At 45.2% G+C, this 19255-nt stretch overlaps 1 protein-coding gene across 1 annotated transcript; it reads left to right on the top strand.

Moving 5' to 3' along the window:
* Window positions 1-471: 471 nt before the first annotated feature.
* Window positions 472-17807, top strand: PURA (purine rich element binding protein A). The gene has a single exon (XM_027468727.3). The coding sequence runs from the start codon at window positions 472-474 to the stop codon at window positions 1477-1479; it is 1008 nt and encodes a 335-aa protein (XP_027324528.3). The 3' UTR covers window positions 1480-17807.
* The last annotated feature ends 1448 nt before the right edge of the window (window positions 17808-19255 follow it).

Raw genomic sequence — 19255 nt, 5'->3', positions numbered from 1 at the left:
CGGGGGGGTGGCGGGGGGGTGCCGCCACCGGTGCCACCGGCAGGGCCGCGCCTCGGCGGCCGGTGTCGGCGCCGCGCGGCCTGGAGGAGCGCAGCGGAGGGGGTGCGACCCGGTGGCGGTGGCGGTGGCGGTGGCGGTGCCGGTGCCGGTGGCTGCGCGCGGTGCGGCCGCCCGTCGGCGCGGCGCTGCTGCCCGCGCGGCGGGGCGGCCGGCGGCGGGGCCGCTCTCTGCCGCCTCCCGCGCCCTCTCCTCGCTCCCGCAGATCTCGCGAGAGCGGCCGGCTGGTGGCCGCGGGGGCTGTTGCAGCAGCGGCGGCGGCGGCGGGCGGAGCGGCGGCGGCGGCGGGCGGCGGCCGGGGCGGCCGAGGCGGCGGCGCGGGCGGCGGCGCGGGGGCGCCGGGCGAGCGGCGGCGGAGCGGCGGCCGAGGCGGCGCGGCCGGGCGGCGGCGGCGGCGGGCGGAGCGGCGGCATCATGGCGGACAGAGACAGCGGCAGCGAGCAGGGCGGCGGCGGCGGCGGCGGCGGCGGCGGCGGCGGGGGCGCGGCGGGCGCCGGGGGGCCGGGCTCGGGCGGCGGTGGCGGCGGCGGCGGGCCGGGCGGCGGGCTGCAGCACGAGACGCAGGAGCTGGCCTCCAAGCGGGTGGACATCCAGAACAAGCGCTTCTACCTGGACGTGAAGCAGAACGCCAAGGGCCGCTTCCTGAAGATCGCCGAGGTGGGCGCCGGCGGCAACAAGAGCCGCCTGACGCTCTCCATGTCGGTGGCGGTGGAGTTCCGCGACTACCTGGGCGACTTCATCGAGCACTACGCGCAGCTGGGGCCCAGCCAGCCGCCCGAGCTGGCGCAGGCGGCCGACGAGCCGCGCCGGGCGCTCAAGAGCGAGTTCCTGGTGCGGGAGAACCGCAAGTACTACATGGATCTGAAGGAGAACCAGCGCGGGCGCTTCCTGCGCGTTCGCCAGACCGTCAACCGCGGCCCGGGGCTGGGCGCCGCGCAGGGCCAGACCATCGCGCTGCCGGCCCAGGGCCTGATCGAGTTCCGCGACGCCCTGGCCAAGCTCATCGACGACTACGGCGTGGAGGAGGAGCCGGCCGAGCTGCCCGAGGGCACCTCCTTGACTGTGGACAACAAGCGCTTCTTCTTCGACGTGGGCTCCAACAAGTACGGCGTCTTCATGCGGGTGAGCGAGGTGAAGCCCACCTACCGCAACTCCATCACCGTCCCCTACAAGGTCTGGGCCAAGTTCGGCCACACCTTCTGCAAGTACTCGGACGAGATGAAGAAGATCCAGGAGAAGCAGCGGGACAAGCGCGCCGCCGCCGCCGCCCCCGCGGGCGCCGGGGCCGGGGCCGAGCCGCCGCCCGAGGCGGAGGGGGGCGCCGCCGCCGCCGCCGTCGTCGCCGCCGCTGCCGCCGCCGCCGCCGCCTCCGCCGGGCCGCCCGGCGCCCTGCTGCAGGCCGAGGAGCCCGAGGAGGACTGACCGCCCGCCGGCCGGCCGGCCGGCCGCCCCCGCCGCCGAGCGGACAGAGACAGAGACTGCGCCCGCCCGGGCGGGCGGCGGCCGCGGGGAGCGGCGGCGAGCAGCAGACGTCCCCGGCCACGACCCCCCGGGAGCACCCCCCCGCCCGGCAGCCTCCACCGACCGACAGCAACAACGCCTCCGACCCGCCACCCATCGCTGGATGTTCCTCCACTTTACCCACCGTATCAAACAGTAAGCAGCTGCTAAAACAAAAACAAAAAAAACACAAAAAATACAAAACGAAACAAAAAAAAAAAAAATCAAAAAAAGTAATAACATTATATATGAACTGTGTTTCCTACTTGATTAAAAATATAAAGAACTGAGTGTTTATTTCCCTAATTAACCGAGAACTTTTGTACACGTTTAAGCTATTATTATTAAAAGTGTTTGCAAAAATGGTCAAGATTATAATATTGCTGAATTATATAAAAAAGTCCTTTTCATGTTGAGCTAACATTTGACTTTAGCACAAAAAAAAAAAGAGATATTTTAGAACACGTAAAATAATATTTTTAGTTTTTTCTTCTCATTTTGTTACCAAATTTCGAACCTTACATGGAGGTTACTATAGTATATTTGACACCCTATATACCTGTGATTAGAGATGTGTATATATATATGAGGGCTAGGCATGCTGTGTGTCTGAGCTTTGTCTAAATGTTATGCAGAAGTTTGTAGAGTTAAAAGGTACGTAGGTTTAATTCATGCAAGGTAAACAATAAGTGCTCTCTTTTATACAATATGCATTGCATCTGGACCTTAAACATATAAAAATGGTCAGTGAAACTTCTGTGAACATGAAGAAAAATTATTAAAAAAGGCATTTAAATGAAATTTGCTAACTTGTGATTTTTACGTTTGAACCAAAGTTATTCAAATAGTAAAAAGAAAAATATATATATTAAAAAAAAAAAAGAGGAAAAAGAGAGAGAGAGAGAGAGAGAAAGTAAAGAATTTCCTCCCATAATATTTTTCTGCACCTGTTTGGTTTACAACTAAGTAGGCGTATTGTCATTATTGTGTATATGAGATGTACTTGTATTGTTCATAATATATTTTTTTTATTATGTGTACTTAAAGTACTTACCTAACGTGCAGCAATTTCCAGTAAACCTGGTTTTGGACAACAGGTAGCAAGTCTTTTCTGTCACCACTGGCACTAGCGCTATCTCCTAAACTTGTAAGAGGTCTGAACCGATACTTTGGTCTGTGCCAGTGCTGTTAACTTCTGTAGGCCTGCTAAAAATCAGTGCAACGCAGTTGTAGAGCGATCCTACTGAGCCATGGGATTCTGAGTTTCGTTTAAAAGTGAAAGCCAAGCTGGTGTTTGTAATGGATTTCCATGTAGCTGTGGTGCTAGCTATTACTGGCTACATACCCGACGAGCGTAGCTGTGACCCTTCCCTCCCCGTGCCAGCCTCCTGTCCAGAGCGCATACTCGTGAGCTCTAAGTCGAAGCCTAGGGTAGGGAAACGCAGAGTTTGTCGGAACACTAATCTGTCCAGTTGCGTTCTCCAAAATGAAATTCTTTGTAATAATAGACTTTTACAGTTGTTGTTTTTTTTTTTCTTTAAAAAAAAAAAAGTTTGTGCTTTTAATTGACTAACTTCTTGCTGCTGTATAGTAAAATATTAATATATTTTTATCATTAAACTGCTGCATGACTATCATCATGACGAGTGAAGAGAAGATGTTATAAAAAAAAGATGCCTTAAACAGTAAAAAAGCAAAATATTATTATTTTTTTTCTTGGCTGGAATTCAGTAGAAAGCGTTTGAGAGAAACTAGGATCTTGTTCCACTCAGAAGTTTTTTGGGATGCAATCATTTTTCTTAACCTTCTTGGCAAAGTTAACCGTGTCATAGACCTAGCTGTTGTACGTAGAAGGCACCATCTGTAGGAAGGGGAAGCTGTCTGTGCTTCTTTGCTAATTGTTAAGGATGGAGTTTCAGCAGGGTGGGAAAAAAAAAATCTTTTAAATCATTTTATTTTCTACTGTCCCCTATTTCTATTGAAAATTATAATTACCCCCTTCTCCCCCCCCCCCTTTTTTTTTTCTTGTTTTGGAGATGTACTGTGAGTGTCAAAACAAGCTGTTTCCATTGTACCATGCATTTCCCTTTAAAGAAGTTTTCTGTTAGTATTAACAGAAGGTTAAATATGAGATGAACGTAGTTAGGTGTTTCTGTTTCTTTAACAATCACTGGAAATGTTTAAAATTGCTTTAATGTGCACTTTCCTATTTCCAAGTAGTAAAATAAGCTTTCAGAGTGCATAATGTGACATTTGAAATGGTTCTCAATTGCATGTAAACATTGTCTAATAACCTGCTTTTTAATTGGAGGGTCTCGATGAGCAGTTTCGTTTATTACTGTTGTACTTCAACTGTGATGTGTACAGGACTGCATTCTCCATGCTGCTAGACGTAGTTAGGAAATTAATTGCTTTGGTTTTGCTACTTGATTGTCTCGGTTCTACTGTTTACTACAGTTTGAAAAGTTGTACCGCGGATTGACACCCATTGCTTATAGTTACAAAAATGTTTTGTGTTATCAGCAATAAGTAGCGCGAGTCAATGAAAACACAGCAAAAGTGCCCTTCCTGACTCCCGAGCTGGGGCGCGGGGCCGGCTGCTGGCGGGGCAGTACCGGAGCATCCTCCTCCCCGGGCTGCCGGATCCTGCCCGGGATCCGGCTGGCTCGGGACGTGCACGGGCCGCGCAGCTCCAGCCAAACCACTGCAGCGTAACACCCCTCTGGCAGTTTTGTGAACAGTGTCTGAGAGCTTGTGGTCAGTTTTTGTCTCATTTGTTTGGTTTTTTTCGGGGGCTTTTCCTTTTTTTTTTTTTCGTGTGTGTGTGTTGTTGTTTTTGTTTTTTTCCTTTTAATGCACATTATATATGTTCTAGGACTTTATGAATTATGATAATGAAAGACTAAATGACTGTAAAGGTTTGTGGGATTTGAGCTTGTTCTGTTTTTGCTTTTTCTGTTTGGTGTTTTTTTTTTTGTTTTGTTTTGTTTTCTCGGAGGTGCTCGGTACTTTACCAAGGCTCTAATATCTCAGTATTTAAAATAAAGTACATAAAACCCTGTTTAATGTTGGAAGATTAAAGGTATATTTGACCATATGTGTTGTTTTTAAAAAAAGACAGTATGCTCAAATGTGCCAAGTTATCTAATTCCTGAGAAGTATGCCTTATATTTTCCTTGGTGATATGCTTTTAAATGTCTTGTAGAATAGGTCCAAGAGCATGATAAAAACTACTTTATAATGACTACGTGCAAGAAAACTTGAAATTCATTGCAATACTGACATTATTTTATTTTAAGTTAAAGGGACACTGTCAAGTAATTTACCGCTAAAATGCGACCTCCCTGTAAGTGGTTCTCTACTAACGGAGAAATGTCCTCCGAAGTCAAAGTCTAATTTTTGTTTAAAAAACAAAAAACCAAACAAAAAAATACAAAAACAAAACGAAAGGAAAAAAAAAAATAAAACCGCTCTGTCTCTGAGAAGTTCAATAAAAAAAAAAAGAAAAAAAAGAAAAAAAAAAAAAAAAAAAAAGCACCAGCCGCTTGTTGGTTCCTGCCTCTTCTTTTGCGGTCCTTTTGCGGGCTGCTTTGCGGCCGGGAGGCGCTGGGCGGGCGCCGGTGCTGCCCGGTGCTGCCCCGGTGCCGCCGCGGCCGCGCAGGGGGCAGCGGGGCCGGGAGCGGGGTCGGTGCCGGGGCCGTGCCGGGGCCGTGCCGGTGCGGAGGGGCGGCGGGGCCCGGAGTCCCGGTGCGACCCGGCCGGCCGCGGCGGAGGGCGTTGAGAGGAGAGCAAGAAATACTTGACAGTGTCGCTTTTCTTGCGCGTCCCTTGCGGGGGGCTGAAAGTGGCTGCGCAGCGCAAGCCGCCCCCCGGCTGCCGCCCGGTTCCCGGCTCCCGGCTCCCGGTTCCCGGCTCCCGGTTCCCGGCTCCGGGCGGGCAGGGGGCTGCGGGGCGCCGGCCCCCGGCTCGGAGCCGAGCGCCCGCGTCTTTTGGGAGCAATGACTTTGTTGCCTTGAAAAATAGCACTGTAACCACCTTTTTTTATGATTAGCTGTAGTGTGACCTTTGTCCCTTCAAACTATGCAAGCTCTTAAATGTAAATTAGGGATCACTTAGAGATAGTCGGTTATATTCAATCAGATGGCATTCGTGCACTAACTGGAGTATATACAGATAAAGCTATTAGAGTGACTTGTATGCTAACAGCAAAATATACCTACCTATTCTAAAAAATGGCTATTAATATTGTATAACAGGACTGTGGGGGTCGGGAGGGGATGTTATCTCTTACCTTCTTAAAAGGGGATTTACGACTTTTATAACTGTTTTTTCCATCAAACTTTAATATTTTTGTCAAATTTTTAGGTATTTAATTTGTAAAATAGATTTTACTTTGTACTGGCGTACAGAAAATAGGGATTGATTTAAACTTTTTGAAGCCAAGTGATCAAGTACATTTGTAATAAAAAGTCAATGGATCTATATCAGTTGTACTCACTGTTTTCATTTCTTGTACGTTCTAATGCAGTGGCGCTGTATGTCTCCCAAGGAAAAAAATCGGGGAGGTGGGTGGAAGGAGAAGGCAAAAATGTCAGCATTGATGCTGCAGATTGATGCAGCTTTCCATACGCAAGTGGCCTGGGTTAGTCAGTGGTGATTTGGTTAATATGCATTTTTGCTAAAAACACCGGCACTTTTTCAATAATGGTTTGTGAAAACCTGAAGTTTTTGGCATGTCTTCACTCCATGCTTCTTCCACCTTGATGTAGCTTAGTACCCGTAAACTCAAAAAATGTCCTTTGGGATATGTTTCCCTGGCATTTAAAAAAAAAAAGAATAGAGCAAAGCAAAACTCTGATTTCTTATCAGGTGGTGAACTACAGCATGTTATGTTTTTGCACCTGCACACTGTCTCCCTTCCTCCAAGGTCTGCCACTTTCTTCTTTTCTCTAAGTTGAATGGATTAAACTTTTTATTATTATTTATTCTTATTTTATTTTAAGTAAAATTTCCACCTGTTTAGATTGAAGAATTCAGAGGATCCAGTGAGTCTGGATCCACCACCTTCCAGAGCACCAACTTATTTTTTGTTTGTTTGTTTGTTTGTTTGCTTAAAACCTAGACTTCCCGTTTCCTATTTCAGGGCATATACCAAATCTTATTGACTTGTCTGTTTCAGAATTTGTGGGAGCTGGAGTGGAAATCCTGACATTAATGTACAAGAATGCTAAAACAGGTTTACATTGTGGGGGACTCTCATGAAATGTGAAAATTCGGAGTATAACTAAACCCAACAAATTTCCTAATTTTTGCTAGTCTGACATGCAGAAAATGAGTCTCCTTTTCTCGTAGGTGAGTTGGAAATAAGACAGTGAAAGCAAATTGCCCCATTACTGTGCATTTTTCATTTTTTCTCATTCAAAAACCTACTGCTTCTTACTGGCTTGGATTGCTTGTTAAGATGTAGGCGTCTGCCTAAAACGTGAGAGAATTTCACTGTTAAAAGGACACTGTCAATAATTTATAATTTTTTAAATAGCAAATTTTAAATCTTGGTTTGTACCTTTTTTTTTTTTTTTTCACTTTGCTATGTCAGACTTATTCAAACTTTTCTTTTATTTTCTTATTATCCTCCTCTACTGCCCGTCCGCTTCATGTTAACTCAGCTTGTGTAATTGAAGGGTCACTGTTCATGTTGATGTTTGTACTATTTTAAAAGGAGTCGAGCATAGTTTTCAGTTTTTGTGCCAGCCTTTGTATTTCTTGCACATGCACTTAAACTTTTGCTCTCTTGGTTTTGTTCTATAACATGTAAAGAGAGGTGGAAGGATCTGAATTTTTGGTAGCAGAATAGAGAAGCTGACTGCATGCGAAGTGTTGTCAAAATGTTTTGACAAAACTGACAAGGTAAACAAGCTAGTTCCATTTTTATTCTTGATTCCTTAAGCTGTTGCAATCTCCTGTGCCGCTTGTAACAATGAAAGATAATTTCAGCCCAGAGTGTTTTTTCAAGCCTGTGGTTCCTTTTACTCTGGTTACTTTCACATGAGTTAGCTCTCTGCACCGCAAAATGTTGTGCGTGGGTTGTGAATGTGGCAAGGAGATGCATATATATAGTTTTAGGCAAGTTAAGGTTAATCTAATGAACTTTCAAAATGATAACGTTTTTGAACAGACTGCTTTAACCAGAGCCTAATCTTTGGACCTGCAGCACACGGCATTTTTTCTTTTGAGCTGAATCTCTTGTGTTGAAATTACTGAGAATAATGGGCTGATGGCAAATGAAGAATGCTTCTCTAATTTGGCAGCTGAAGTTCCTGTGCCGGAGTGGGGGAGCCCTGAATGGGCTGTGTGCTTGGCTCAGATGAGTGATGCTGTCTCCCTGCTATCATATTGTTTGTGCCAGATGGTTGTCTTGGGTCCGCTTTGTGAGCTTCTTTTAACCTGCCTTCCCTTCTTTTCTACTTTTTGTCTTTTTGAAGAATTTCAGTTCTCGTTGGAACTGTTTTAGCAGCATCTACAAGTCCAGGGTAAAGTCAGCCTATGGAGTAGCCGGCCGTGCATCCCACCTCCTGCAACCTACCGGTGGGATACCAGGATTTGCTGGGCCACGCGTTGTTTGTAGTTAATGCAAATCTGCGTAACTATAGGTATCACACAGAAGTAAAGACCAAATAGCAGTTTTCAGGTGATAACAAAGTTAATCTTCCAATAGTGTACTGGATATTTTATTGCAATTTGGATCCCGTAAAAGCTGTTGATGGAGAAATGCATGGGAAGGGAAAAGGTGAAGGAGTTTGCATTTCTAAGTGCTTGCCTGGGGGCACGTAGCGATGCTGTTGTCAGTAATGAAGACCCATGCTGAGCTGTGAGCGGGAGGAGGCTGGGGACTCGCTCAGGTACTGAGCCGGGTACAAAGCCCTTGTTCTGGGGAAAAAGATGCTGCTGGCCAGTTAGAGCCGCAGAAGTGGTGTCCTTTCCAGAGCCATCTGGAGGGTGGGAAAAAGAGAGCTCAGCAGCTTCCTGGGGCGCCTGTAATAAGACAGAAGCAGGTGATTAAGCTATGCATTGGCCACATTTGGGATGTTTCAGCATATAAACTGGCGTTCCTTGTGGAGAATAGGTGGTGGTGCTTGCAATTCATTTCCTGAGCATCCTGGCCCGTAGGGCAGGTGCAAGCCATGGGCAGAGGGGACGTGGAGCCGAGCGGGATGGGCCCGGTCAGGTGCCAGCAACACGGCCGCGGTGTGCGCCTGGGGCCAGAGAGGGATCAGAGCTTGTCAGGAGAGGCAGAGCACATCACGCCTGCCTCTATAAAAATAGTAAATAGTTGTGCAGCCCATTTGAGGCAAAATATCCCAGAAGAGGGAGAGTGGAATCCATTTCACAAGGAATGAGGTGTGTTTTCACAGGAAGTGTTAGCTGGAGATTAAGTGCGGAAAGATAAAGGACTTCTGACCCTGCTATCTGTTTCTGACTGTTGACTGATTAAAACAGGACCAAGTGAATGGCTGGATGTTCCTGAACAATGCTTTGCTGTCCCCGTTCAGATTGATACCACTGCCGCGTGCGTGTCTGGGAGGAGAATCTGATCCTGAGCTTCTGCTCTGGAGGGCCAGCAGTCCTTCAAAGATAGATTCCTGCTCAGGCTGGGTTTGGGAAGCACATACAGTCTCCGTCAAAAATCTGGGACGATGAAGTCTCTGTCATCCCTGCATAACACACCTTGGTTTTGATCGTGGAGCAGCCTCAGAAAATGCAAACTGTTTCATTGTGGGTTAAACAAAGACAAAACACAAGTCCCAACAACCAGTGGGACCAAGCTGCAATTCATGGGAGAGTAAAATCCCCAAAACACAGATAATGCAGCTGTCAGATCCTGAGCACCGACCTTTTTGCTGTAAAGCCCCACTTGGCTCATGCCATAGTGATCGCTTGTGTAGACCTAGTCCTAGACCAAACAGGAGACTCTGTCTGTGCAAATTGCTGGCCGTTTTTGCTCCTTCTAGTTTTGAGGCTCAGCTGGAAGAATGCTTTTTATGAGCATCTTCTGGATCTCCTTCAGCAGATAACTCTGTCTTAACTCAGATCATTTTTTGGCTTTGTGGATTGTCAGTTGGTTTGCTGTCCATCCTGCCTTTAGCTTTGCAAAAATATGTCTTTGTCTTCTCTTCGGCTTAGTACTTGTAGGAAACTGAAGTGAAAAGAGGACTGGCTACAGTGCTGATAATGGAAGTTTGTTCTGAGCCTTCCTTGCTGTGGTGCAGTGTTGTTGTGGTGTTTGTTTTTTTTTTTTTTTTATGTGTGTGCTTGTTTGTTTGTTTTTGTTTTGTTGTTTGTTTGTTTGAAACACTATCTTGCAACATGCAGAAAGTGAAGAACAGCTTAATTCTTTCTGCTGCAGATCAGAGAGGAGGGAGGTTTGGAGTTACAATTGCAGTGTAGAAGGGTGTGCCCCTCTTGGCTGGTGAAAACTTGGAGCGAGAGAGGCCATTACAGGAGCTGATCTGCTGTCCACCATGAGGAAGCCAAAGTCAATGGTTTCTCAAGAGGTTTAGACTACTGTTCAAAGAAAAACCTCTATATGTTGAAATATCATGCCGGTCAGCGTGTTGACTTCTGCGTAGAACTATTTGTAAAGATGACTTGATATGACCATGTTAACCCAAATGAGCTTGGGTTTCATACTGGACGTGGTGAAGGGACTGTTTTTTCAGTCCGCGTTGGTGACTGTTGCAAGAGGTCGTGTCAGTACTGACATGATCTCAGAGGTTTTGACCATGCGGTGGCACTGCCTCGCTGTCAGGCTGTGCAGCTCGTGTGCCCTCAGAGGGGTCTCGCACGGCCACGCTGGGCGTTTGGCCCGTGGCTCAGGGTGGGTCAGCACAGGTCTCCAGTGCAGAGCTGACCCCAATCCTGTGTTTGCAGCTCCTCTGGGTTGTTGGCTGTGCTGATATTCCTAGGGCTGAGACGAAGATGCAGGCTTCGCATGGAGGCTGGAAGAGGCTATATCCATATAACCGTGGAATTACAGAATTGTTTGGGTTGGAAGGGACCTTTCAGGTCACCTGGCTCAACCCCCTGCCACGAGCAGAGACATCTTTCACTAGATCATGTTGCCCAGAGCCCCATCCAACCTGACTCTGAACACTTCCAGTGATGGGGCATCCCCAGGGTAGCCTGTTCCAGTGTCTCACCGCGCTCATCGTAAATGTGTGCCCCTGGGTGATTCATACTCCTGGGAGTAGAGGGTGGAGAAAATGAGTGGTGGTGTTTTTTCTTTCTTTCTGTCACCGGTGAATGTCTTGATATGTGAATCAAGCTCAAATCACCAGGTGCTCATGAGGTCTTCAGCACCCTTCAGCCAGTGTTAAGTGTTAGATCTGATCAAAGGTTGGGGGTAAGGGTTGCTTTTTTTCCTTCTACCTCTGCCTGGGTAGAAAGGCATATTGTTGTGTGCCAGAGGGCAGGACAGCAAATGTGCATCTTGTGGAGTACCTGTCTGGATAGGACGCCTCAGGGTATCGTTGTAACTCAGAGGTTAGCCATACTGGTTTGCATATCTTTCTCACCTCCAGGTAGGACTTGCCATGGTGTTTCACTAAGGAGCATCATTTATTTCTCTGTGGTCTGTCCGAGTTGCACCATAGTTTGTGAGTGCATTGGAAGCTGTTGGCTCTATCGCTTGTGGTCTCCTAACATCTGAAACTTGCTTTTCCCAGGCTTGCCTTTTGCTCTAGCGTTTTATACAGGCAGAGGATCTCAGACAGGCTGTTCTTTGGGAGCACGTATCACTTCATCAATGTCAGCTGATCCTAGCTCCTCAAGACACACGTGATAAGGACGGACAGCGAGAACTTGGTCTCCAAAGGCCTCCTCGTGTCTTCTGCGCTGGTCCAGCAGAAGCCGGTCCAGCTTTCACATTTATAGGCAAACTGTGAAAGCTTACTGATCTGTCAGTGCTTCAAGAAATCATGTGGCTAGCAAGTGTGCATAAAGGATTTAGTGAAATCTGGTATTTAAACCTCCCGCTCGAGTGATGATGAGAAGAGCTGGCAATGTAATATTGGCTTATCAGGAACCATGTGGGTAGCTGAGATTAAGAAAATTTTGTGTGAACAGCACCAGAGGTTGAGAAGAGAAGACAGTGTCTTGTCAGGTACAGGGTTATCAACTTTGTCTAAACTACTTTTCATTTTAAAAAAATATTTAAATAATAAATGATGTTCTTCCTAGCCAGGGGCTGGTAAAGGACAGCTAGGCAAAACAAGCAGGTCTCTGAGTAAAACAGGGACTAGATACTTTGAATTATTTTTCTACCATTAATAATTCTGAACTAAGCACTGCAAATTAATGTACTTGTCATCTCTGCTTTCATGAATTCAAATAATTTGGTTTGTGGATAGGTCTTTTGACAATGCTGTGTTCAGGAGCTCTTTCGATCTTGCTTTAAAAAAAAAAAAAAAGTTGTCTTTCAAGCTTCATCTGTCAATAAAAGTCCTGTTAATTGAGCCCTTGCAGGTTTCTGCAAGGGCATATGTAGCTTATTTTGTCCAATGAAAGTCTTTAATTGGGGATTTAAAGTAATTAAAAATAATCAGTTAGCAGTCACTCTATTTTTAAAGATGGACTTTATGTGGTCATAAAGTAAAAATCCTTGCTTTGCTATGGAAATTAAAGAATGCCAGTTTAATTGCACTAGGTACAGCACACTGGAGTGCAAAAAGGACTCATTTTGTAAGTAATTTGTGATAAAATATTAGTGCAACAAATGTTGCACTATGAGATCCAGAAAGCATCTTGAGGCCAGAGTGGTTGAGCTATTGTAGAAGAGATGGGATGGAATCGTTTGCAGGTGGTCATTGTCTGTCCTCACCTCTGGACTGGCTTCTTCATCTTTTATTTAAGGAAATTTGACGTGTAACTGGACAGGACCAAAGTGTCAATTTATAATTATGGAGAAGACTTGGTTGAGGAGTTGTTCTCTGCATGTTGAAGAGCTGCCTTCAGAAGCTGGGGAGATGGCTTTGGAAGGTTTGAATGGCAGAGGATTTAATGGTGGGAAATACAGGCTCAGCTCCTGATGATTATGTGGTCCAACTGATGAGTAGAAAAATAGATCTAGGAAGATATCAGAGTGCTTGGGGCAGTCCTGGGGCTGTCATCTTTGCATATGAAAGAAGTCGAAATACTTGAGAATCCAAATTTGGTTGCCTGGGAAGAAGACAGCATATAGGACATGGTGGTACCTCTATCCAAAAGTCTTTATGTGTACCTGAGAAAATAATAGGAAGGGAATGATAAATAGGTGAATTCTATTCCTTTGTAGTGTAGGCTGTTTTCCACTTCAGCTGTGGTGGAACTAGACTGATGGCACAGAAAGTGGACAGGGTTTTGGGAGGACTGATTAAACGAGTGCTGATGGAAGGCTGAGGATCTCAGGGGTTGAGCTGAGCAGGAACACCAGTAACGTGTGACCATTTCAGCCGGAGGGCAAGGGGTGAGTTTCAGTGCACACATGGTACGAGGAGCTCAAGAGCAGAGCTGTGCATGCTGGATGAGCAACCAGATGTTGGACTGAAGATTTGAAAGAGAAATAGGCATGTGGTCAAAACAAGGAAGAAGTCTGTATACCAGTGTGGAAACGTGAAATAAAAATAGTCATAGTAGACTGCCCAGCAGTTTTAAAAGACCCTGATATAGCTAGCTTGATTGATTGAAACGTGGTGGGGGGATGATAATGAGAATCAGTAAGATACTGTACTACCTGCCATCAAACTATACAGGATAGGCATGCTTGGTCATAAAGTTGTGAAAGAGCACTAGCTTTAAAAGTTCCCATAAAGTCTGAGAGAAAATTAGAATAGTGATGACCACACAGCCAAATCTGTGTTGGTGATAAATCCCCCATTTTAATGAAATAGGGGTATTCAGACATTTTCTATTCCAGACAAGAAAAAGGTTATGGATTTCATGGGTCTTCAGGGAAAACCAGGTTCATACATCTTCATAAACCTGTTGGAAAAAGTAAATTCAATTATGTCCATGCTATCTGGCCAGATCTTGGAAGGAGCTGGCTAACATTCTGGTGAACAAACATTTTGATTTACTTAACGTATCATTTACTGTTAACAGGCTGTTGTAGAGTTAGCCTTGATTTAGGACTAAACTGTAAGAACAGGTTCAAGATATAATTACAGCTGAGTCATTAAATAGCAGTGACCACAGTACAATCACAGGTTCAGCATCCTCAGGGGTGGAAGATTCTTTACTAAAAATGAGTCTTGTGTTATAAAACATTGCAGAGGAGAATAACAGAAAAGCAAAATTCTTAGTTACACAGACTTGTCATGAAGGAGCTGTGGAGTTGAAGTGTAAAGCAATCCAGTAAAATAGTTGCAAAGGAAGGGACTTCTGGAGCCCAGCAACACTCTTTAAAAGACAGAGGTCCAACTCTAATGAAGTGGACTGAAAGAGCCATGTAATCTTTCACAGTGGGTAATTTGTGATCTGGAAATTAAACAGTGTAGGAGGGGCTTTGAAGAACTGGAAGCCTTAGGGAACAAACGTTATTTTAAGTCTATCAGAGTGAAGGCTGGGGAGAAAATTGGAGCATGCAGGACTTCACACAGGTAATTTTCTGCACTACTTCATATTACTTAAGTGACTTCTCAGCTTTGTTCCAAAGCACAGTGCGTATTGCAGAGCCCAACTATCTGTCTTCTGGTCCTTTTGGATGAGCCTCTCTCTGAAACTCAATCATTTAAGGCATAGATTATGGAGCAAAGTAGTAAGTATAAGTGGAGGAGCAACAAGTGTACCTCTACAGGAGTTTTAAAAGATCTGGAGTCTGAAACACTAGCGTTACTAGAAAAAAAAGGGACTGTTGAAAAAAATAGCATGGTATTTTCCATAATTAGATAACATCCTAATGTCAGATTATTATTATTTTTAATTAAAATGTTAAGCAGGGCACTGGGAATTGCATATCTGCAGTTTGATAAGGAGTAGCTGAACTAGTATCACACTTTGTATATGACAGGTTGAAAGCAACATACTTTGTGCAAGGAAGGATTTTTGAATATGTTGGCAAATATCAGGAGGCAGAGAATCAGCTGATTTTTATTTGGAAATTTTAAAAGTTTTTGGTTGAGTCCTCTCAATAAGGTATTAACAAATATGTTTGGAACAAGAGAAATATCATGGATGCCACCTTTTGCTACAGCTGATGTTGATCACTTGGACAGTACAAGGTAGAAAGAAGTCTACTTTGAGATGGAGACTGAAGGTTTCCTGGGCTTGGAGGCAGGTCTACTTCTTGAGTAGATCTGCAGTCTTTGAGCAAGCAGGTTTCCTCTGGAAAATGCCAATTCACCAAAAACAAAGTTGCAGTGTGTAGAAGGGTAGATTTTTCTCTGTGCTCATCTGGTGAGCACATCTAGGTCAAAGTCTGGTTGGCCAAAGAGGAGACACAAGCGCAGAATACTTGGCAGCATGACATCTAGATTCTACCCCGGTGACAGCCCCAGTCTAAATCCCTACCCTGAGCTCAGTTTGCAGGCCTGCCACATCCCACGGCATGCCTCTGCAACCAGCAGGGCTGGATGCATTCAGTTTTCTTTTAACAACAACAAAAAACTAATAGGTATCAGTTTTGACAATGAGCAGAAAGGCTAGGTGAGGGGAGAGAGGTCTACAGGTCTCATCTAGCTCCATGCTTGAGGTTGTCCATGTATGCATGAGTGAGTCCTATGCTGTCTCACTCCCAAGTGACCCAGGAAGAACTGTAATGATCTGGTGTGAGCTTGAGCAACCCTTTGCTGCTCCACCTTAGTTTAAAGCTTCTTAAATGTCTAAAGGTCACAGTGAATCCTCTTGCTTTTACTGCCTTCCCTGCCTTCAGTAAGTCACGGCCAGTGCTGTGCTAAGTCAACGGGTGTTGTGATAGCAGCCGGTTAACAGCAGGCTTACCTCCAGGCTTTCTGTTAAAACTACTATTTAAAGGTATGAATTGGTGATTGAAAGCATGGAGAGGTTGGTTCATACCCGTGAAGTGGCTGGCACTGCAGCTGGACGACGGCAGGGAGAGTTCAGAGGGGCATGCCCGCACCAAAGCTGGGTGCAGGCAGTACGGGCACCGTGGGCAGCAAGGACTGCCCTCTGCAATGCAAGACAGATAAAAAAAATAAATAAATAATGCTCCAACAAGATTGTTGGGCTTTAAATGAGTTGCTCATTTGGGACGAAGAGCGTCTTTCCCTCAGCATCTGATTTTGGGTAGCAAAAGTAAATGAACCAAAGGTGTATAAAGTGCCATAGAAAATTACTATGTTTTACAGATTTATGTGCTAAGATCTTAGAGGCTGCTGTGTTTGAACTCGTAGGTAAAACAGTTCGTTAGATTTCCAAGATGTTCCTCAGCCGTTTTCCCTTGGTAAGCTGGCAGTTGTCACTAACACAACCTTTGTTCCCCTCCGCTAGAAATACCAGTTTCATTGTATTGCTCAATTCTAGTGAAATGTTATCAGCTGACTTTGAAGTACACAGTATAAAAATGGTGTAGTATGCTTGCATGATAGCTACTTGATGTAAGAAAATGCAAAATCTCTAGTGCTCTCTTTTTAGGAATTTGGGCTTTGAGTTTCATTGGGGAGTGCTGTATGTACCCAACTGCATGGGGTCAGGCCCACCTTTTTAAAAAATGTATTTCACATCTGAGATTAGAAATGTTCCAGAAGACAAATCACAAGAAAAAAATGTCTGTTCCATGCTCAGATGTTATTAGTGACTAGTAAAGGCTGTCCATCCACACAGAAAACTGCACGGCTGCTTCTGTTTTAACTGCTGTCGAAGGTCTAGCATTTTGGTAATAGTAATTTTTCTAAATGTACTGAATATACTTGCCTTTAAATCCTTCTAGGTACAGATAATTATCATTGGTATTCTATAAATTAGCTCTATACTAGCATTCACATTGGACTAGGCGTAATATTCTAGGCCAAATATTTTCAAGTCAAAGGTGACTTGAAAAAGGAAAACGAATTTAAAACCTTTTGTGTGGTTCTGCCCCACATAGCGGTAGGCTGGTTTATTTGTAGAAGTATCAACAGTGCTACATTGGTCTTCCCTGTTTTAGTTTCTGTGATTCTCTGCAGGAGAGCCCAAATGGGTAGACTGGAAGCCTACTCTGCTTTTAATTGAACGTTTTTAACTGCAAGATACAGATTTATATTTTTCCACCCTTTGGAGACACTGAGGTATTGTCACGATGAGGTCCATGGAAAAACTTAGATTAAACCAGGCCATAACAGAGATAATGCATCTTTTCCATTTTTTTATTTTGCTGTCTATCGGTTATCTGAGCTTTTTTCAATGTAAAATGTTAAACTGTTTGAAAAATCACTCGTCTGTTGGATACTACTTCTTCCTGTACCATAAATCCAGTTAGGCCTGATTATTTGTAGTCTTCCAGAAAAGGTAGACAGGATATGAATTCCCAAAATCAAAAACTGTCCACAGTGAGGGAAGGAAACCCTTATTCTAAAAGCAGCACCCCCGGGCACATCTTGGACGCTCTGGGTTACCCGTACCCACGCTTCTCTGCTCCGGGTGACCTCTCGGTGCAGAGCAGCCCCCAGCAGGGCTGGGTGGGACAGGGCTGCTGCAGGGTGGGACAGAGGTCCTGTCCCACAGCAGTGCCCTGCTCAGGCAGAAAGCACACAGTCCTGGGGCTGGGCTATTGGGCGGCTTCTGGCAGGCTCTGCGCACAAGGCACGGGCAGTCCCAGGGCTACTGCCTCACAGCAGCCCTGCAGCAGCACTGCCTCTAGCATACATCCGACCTGTCGGTCCCAGGGAAGGTAAATCAGGACTTTTTCAGGTCAAGAGAATACAACAAAAGTGACACCAAGTCTCTGGAGAGAGGTGTTTCCCTGTGGTAGTGACAGCCGCTCACACCTGCTTCTTTTCGACCATGACCCATGGTTTAGTTCCGCTGGGTTTTTAGTCATCTTGACCTCATGTTTGCAAATATTATTGGTAATATAATGCTATATGTACAAATGTCTGTGTGGCTCATGTATGTTTCTGTGGTTCAAATCAGCCACAGAATTCTGGAATTTCATTGTACTTTGGTTAAATGTTGGACTTTTAACTCTTCTGTATGGCTTCTTGATTTCTCTTGTCCAATGTGGACCAACTCTATTTTTGGAAATAAATAAGCATGTAAATAAAATGAATGGGTTTATGCCACTTACAAGAAAATGCTTTATTTGAAATATACACTCAGCCTTGTATATTTTATGGTATCTCAAGGAGCGGATGACCTGTGAAAGATTAAGGGCTGAGGTGAAAGCAGCCCTCGTGGTGAGATACCATATTATGTACAAATTCATTTCCAAGTGGTTTTAGTCTCCCAAGCTGCCAAACACTGTAGGGCTGTGGGGTGAACAGCAGTCTCATGGAGGTGGGGGGAAGTCCAGAAAGCGGCACGTAGTTTGAGAGAAGTAAAGAAAAGAGACCTGGCTTTGCGGTACACACACGGCTTCTGGTTTGAGGTGTCCATGTCAACAGTTGCCACCAAGTGCAGGGGGTCCAGGGCCAGCTCTTGGCCCCTGCCCACAACACAGTCCCCTGGCACGTCCCAGTGGCGCCGGGCGCGTGGAGAGCAGGAGCACAATGACGTTTTTTTCTTCTCCAGATAAACCAATATTTACCAGTAATCCTGTGTTTCTGTTTTTGTTTTTTGGCAGACTTTTACCAGTAAATATCGGTTTATTCCTGAAACCAGAAGCCCTAAACAAACCTTTGTTTATAAGGTCAGTTGCCGTTTTGTCTCTCTTGTTCCCCGCTTCCCCCAGTACAAACCGGCAGGTGATTGAAAGGTACCAAGCTTTCTTTCTAGTTTTCCTGCTCTGCAACTCTGGAAATGGAGCCCACGAGACCTAGAGCCTTCGCTTGGTAATGTAGACCCAAGTTTACAAATTATTATTTAACATTTTAAAGTCTACTTTCAAGGACAGAGGTGTTCCTGTCTGCCTGGTATGGGACTGATACAAACTCCTGCAGGTGCATAAAGTGGTTCACCTTCCCAGAACCTGTGGGCAGGTGTCTCACAAGCATCTTCAGGATTGGGCTTGGAAAGTAATGATTCCAAAAGTATACACTGCAAAATGACTTCTCTGTTTTATGGTGAAGAGGATGGGGGTAGGGAAGGGTGGGAACAGAATATTGATGTGATTTTTTTCCTGATTTTTTAAATTTTATTTTTTTTTCTATTTTCTGCTAGAAAGCAAGGCTTCTCTATCATAAAGGAAGCATAAAGTGGGAAGGAGGGAGAGAATTTGAACATTGCCCGCCCTAAACTAGTTGTAAACTCTTCCCCGAAGGCTGAGAGAAAAGGCAGGTGAAAGGTCTGATCCTTAAAAGGACATTGCTAGGTACTTGGGACTTCAAAAGCAGCTGGCATTTTTAATGGCTACAATTGATTTAGGTAATTTTCAGAATTTTTCAAGACAAATCAACTTGGGAGAGTTGAAGACTCCTTTTTTTTTCTAAGTATTTGCAACCCAAACACAACAATATTATGCTAATAGTTGAGAAACAGTGAAGCTGGTGAGAACAGAAAATGGGTTGACTGCACAGTCCCAGAATTTTTTTTTCTTTTGAATAAACAGTATGAAAAAAAAAATCAAAACCAC

Source organism: Anas platyrhynchos, chromosome 14 (genome assembly GCF_047663525.1).
Source record: "Anas platyrhynchos isolate ZD024472 breed Pekin duck chromosome 14, IASCAAS_PekinDuck_T2T, whole genome shotgun sequence".
Lineage (NCBI taxonomy): Eukaryota > Metazoa > Chordata > Aves > Anseriformes > Anatidae > Anas > Anas platyrhynchos.
Note: the sequence above shows the minus strand (reverse complement) of the source record. Positions and strands in the feature narration are given on the sequence as shown.

What these genes read in the sequence shown, in the direction of transcription:
- PURA (XM_027468727.3), top strand. Translation starts at nt 472, where the DNA reads ATGGCGGACAGAGACAGCGGCAGCGAGCAGGGCGGCGGCGGCGGCGGC.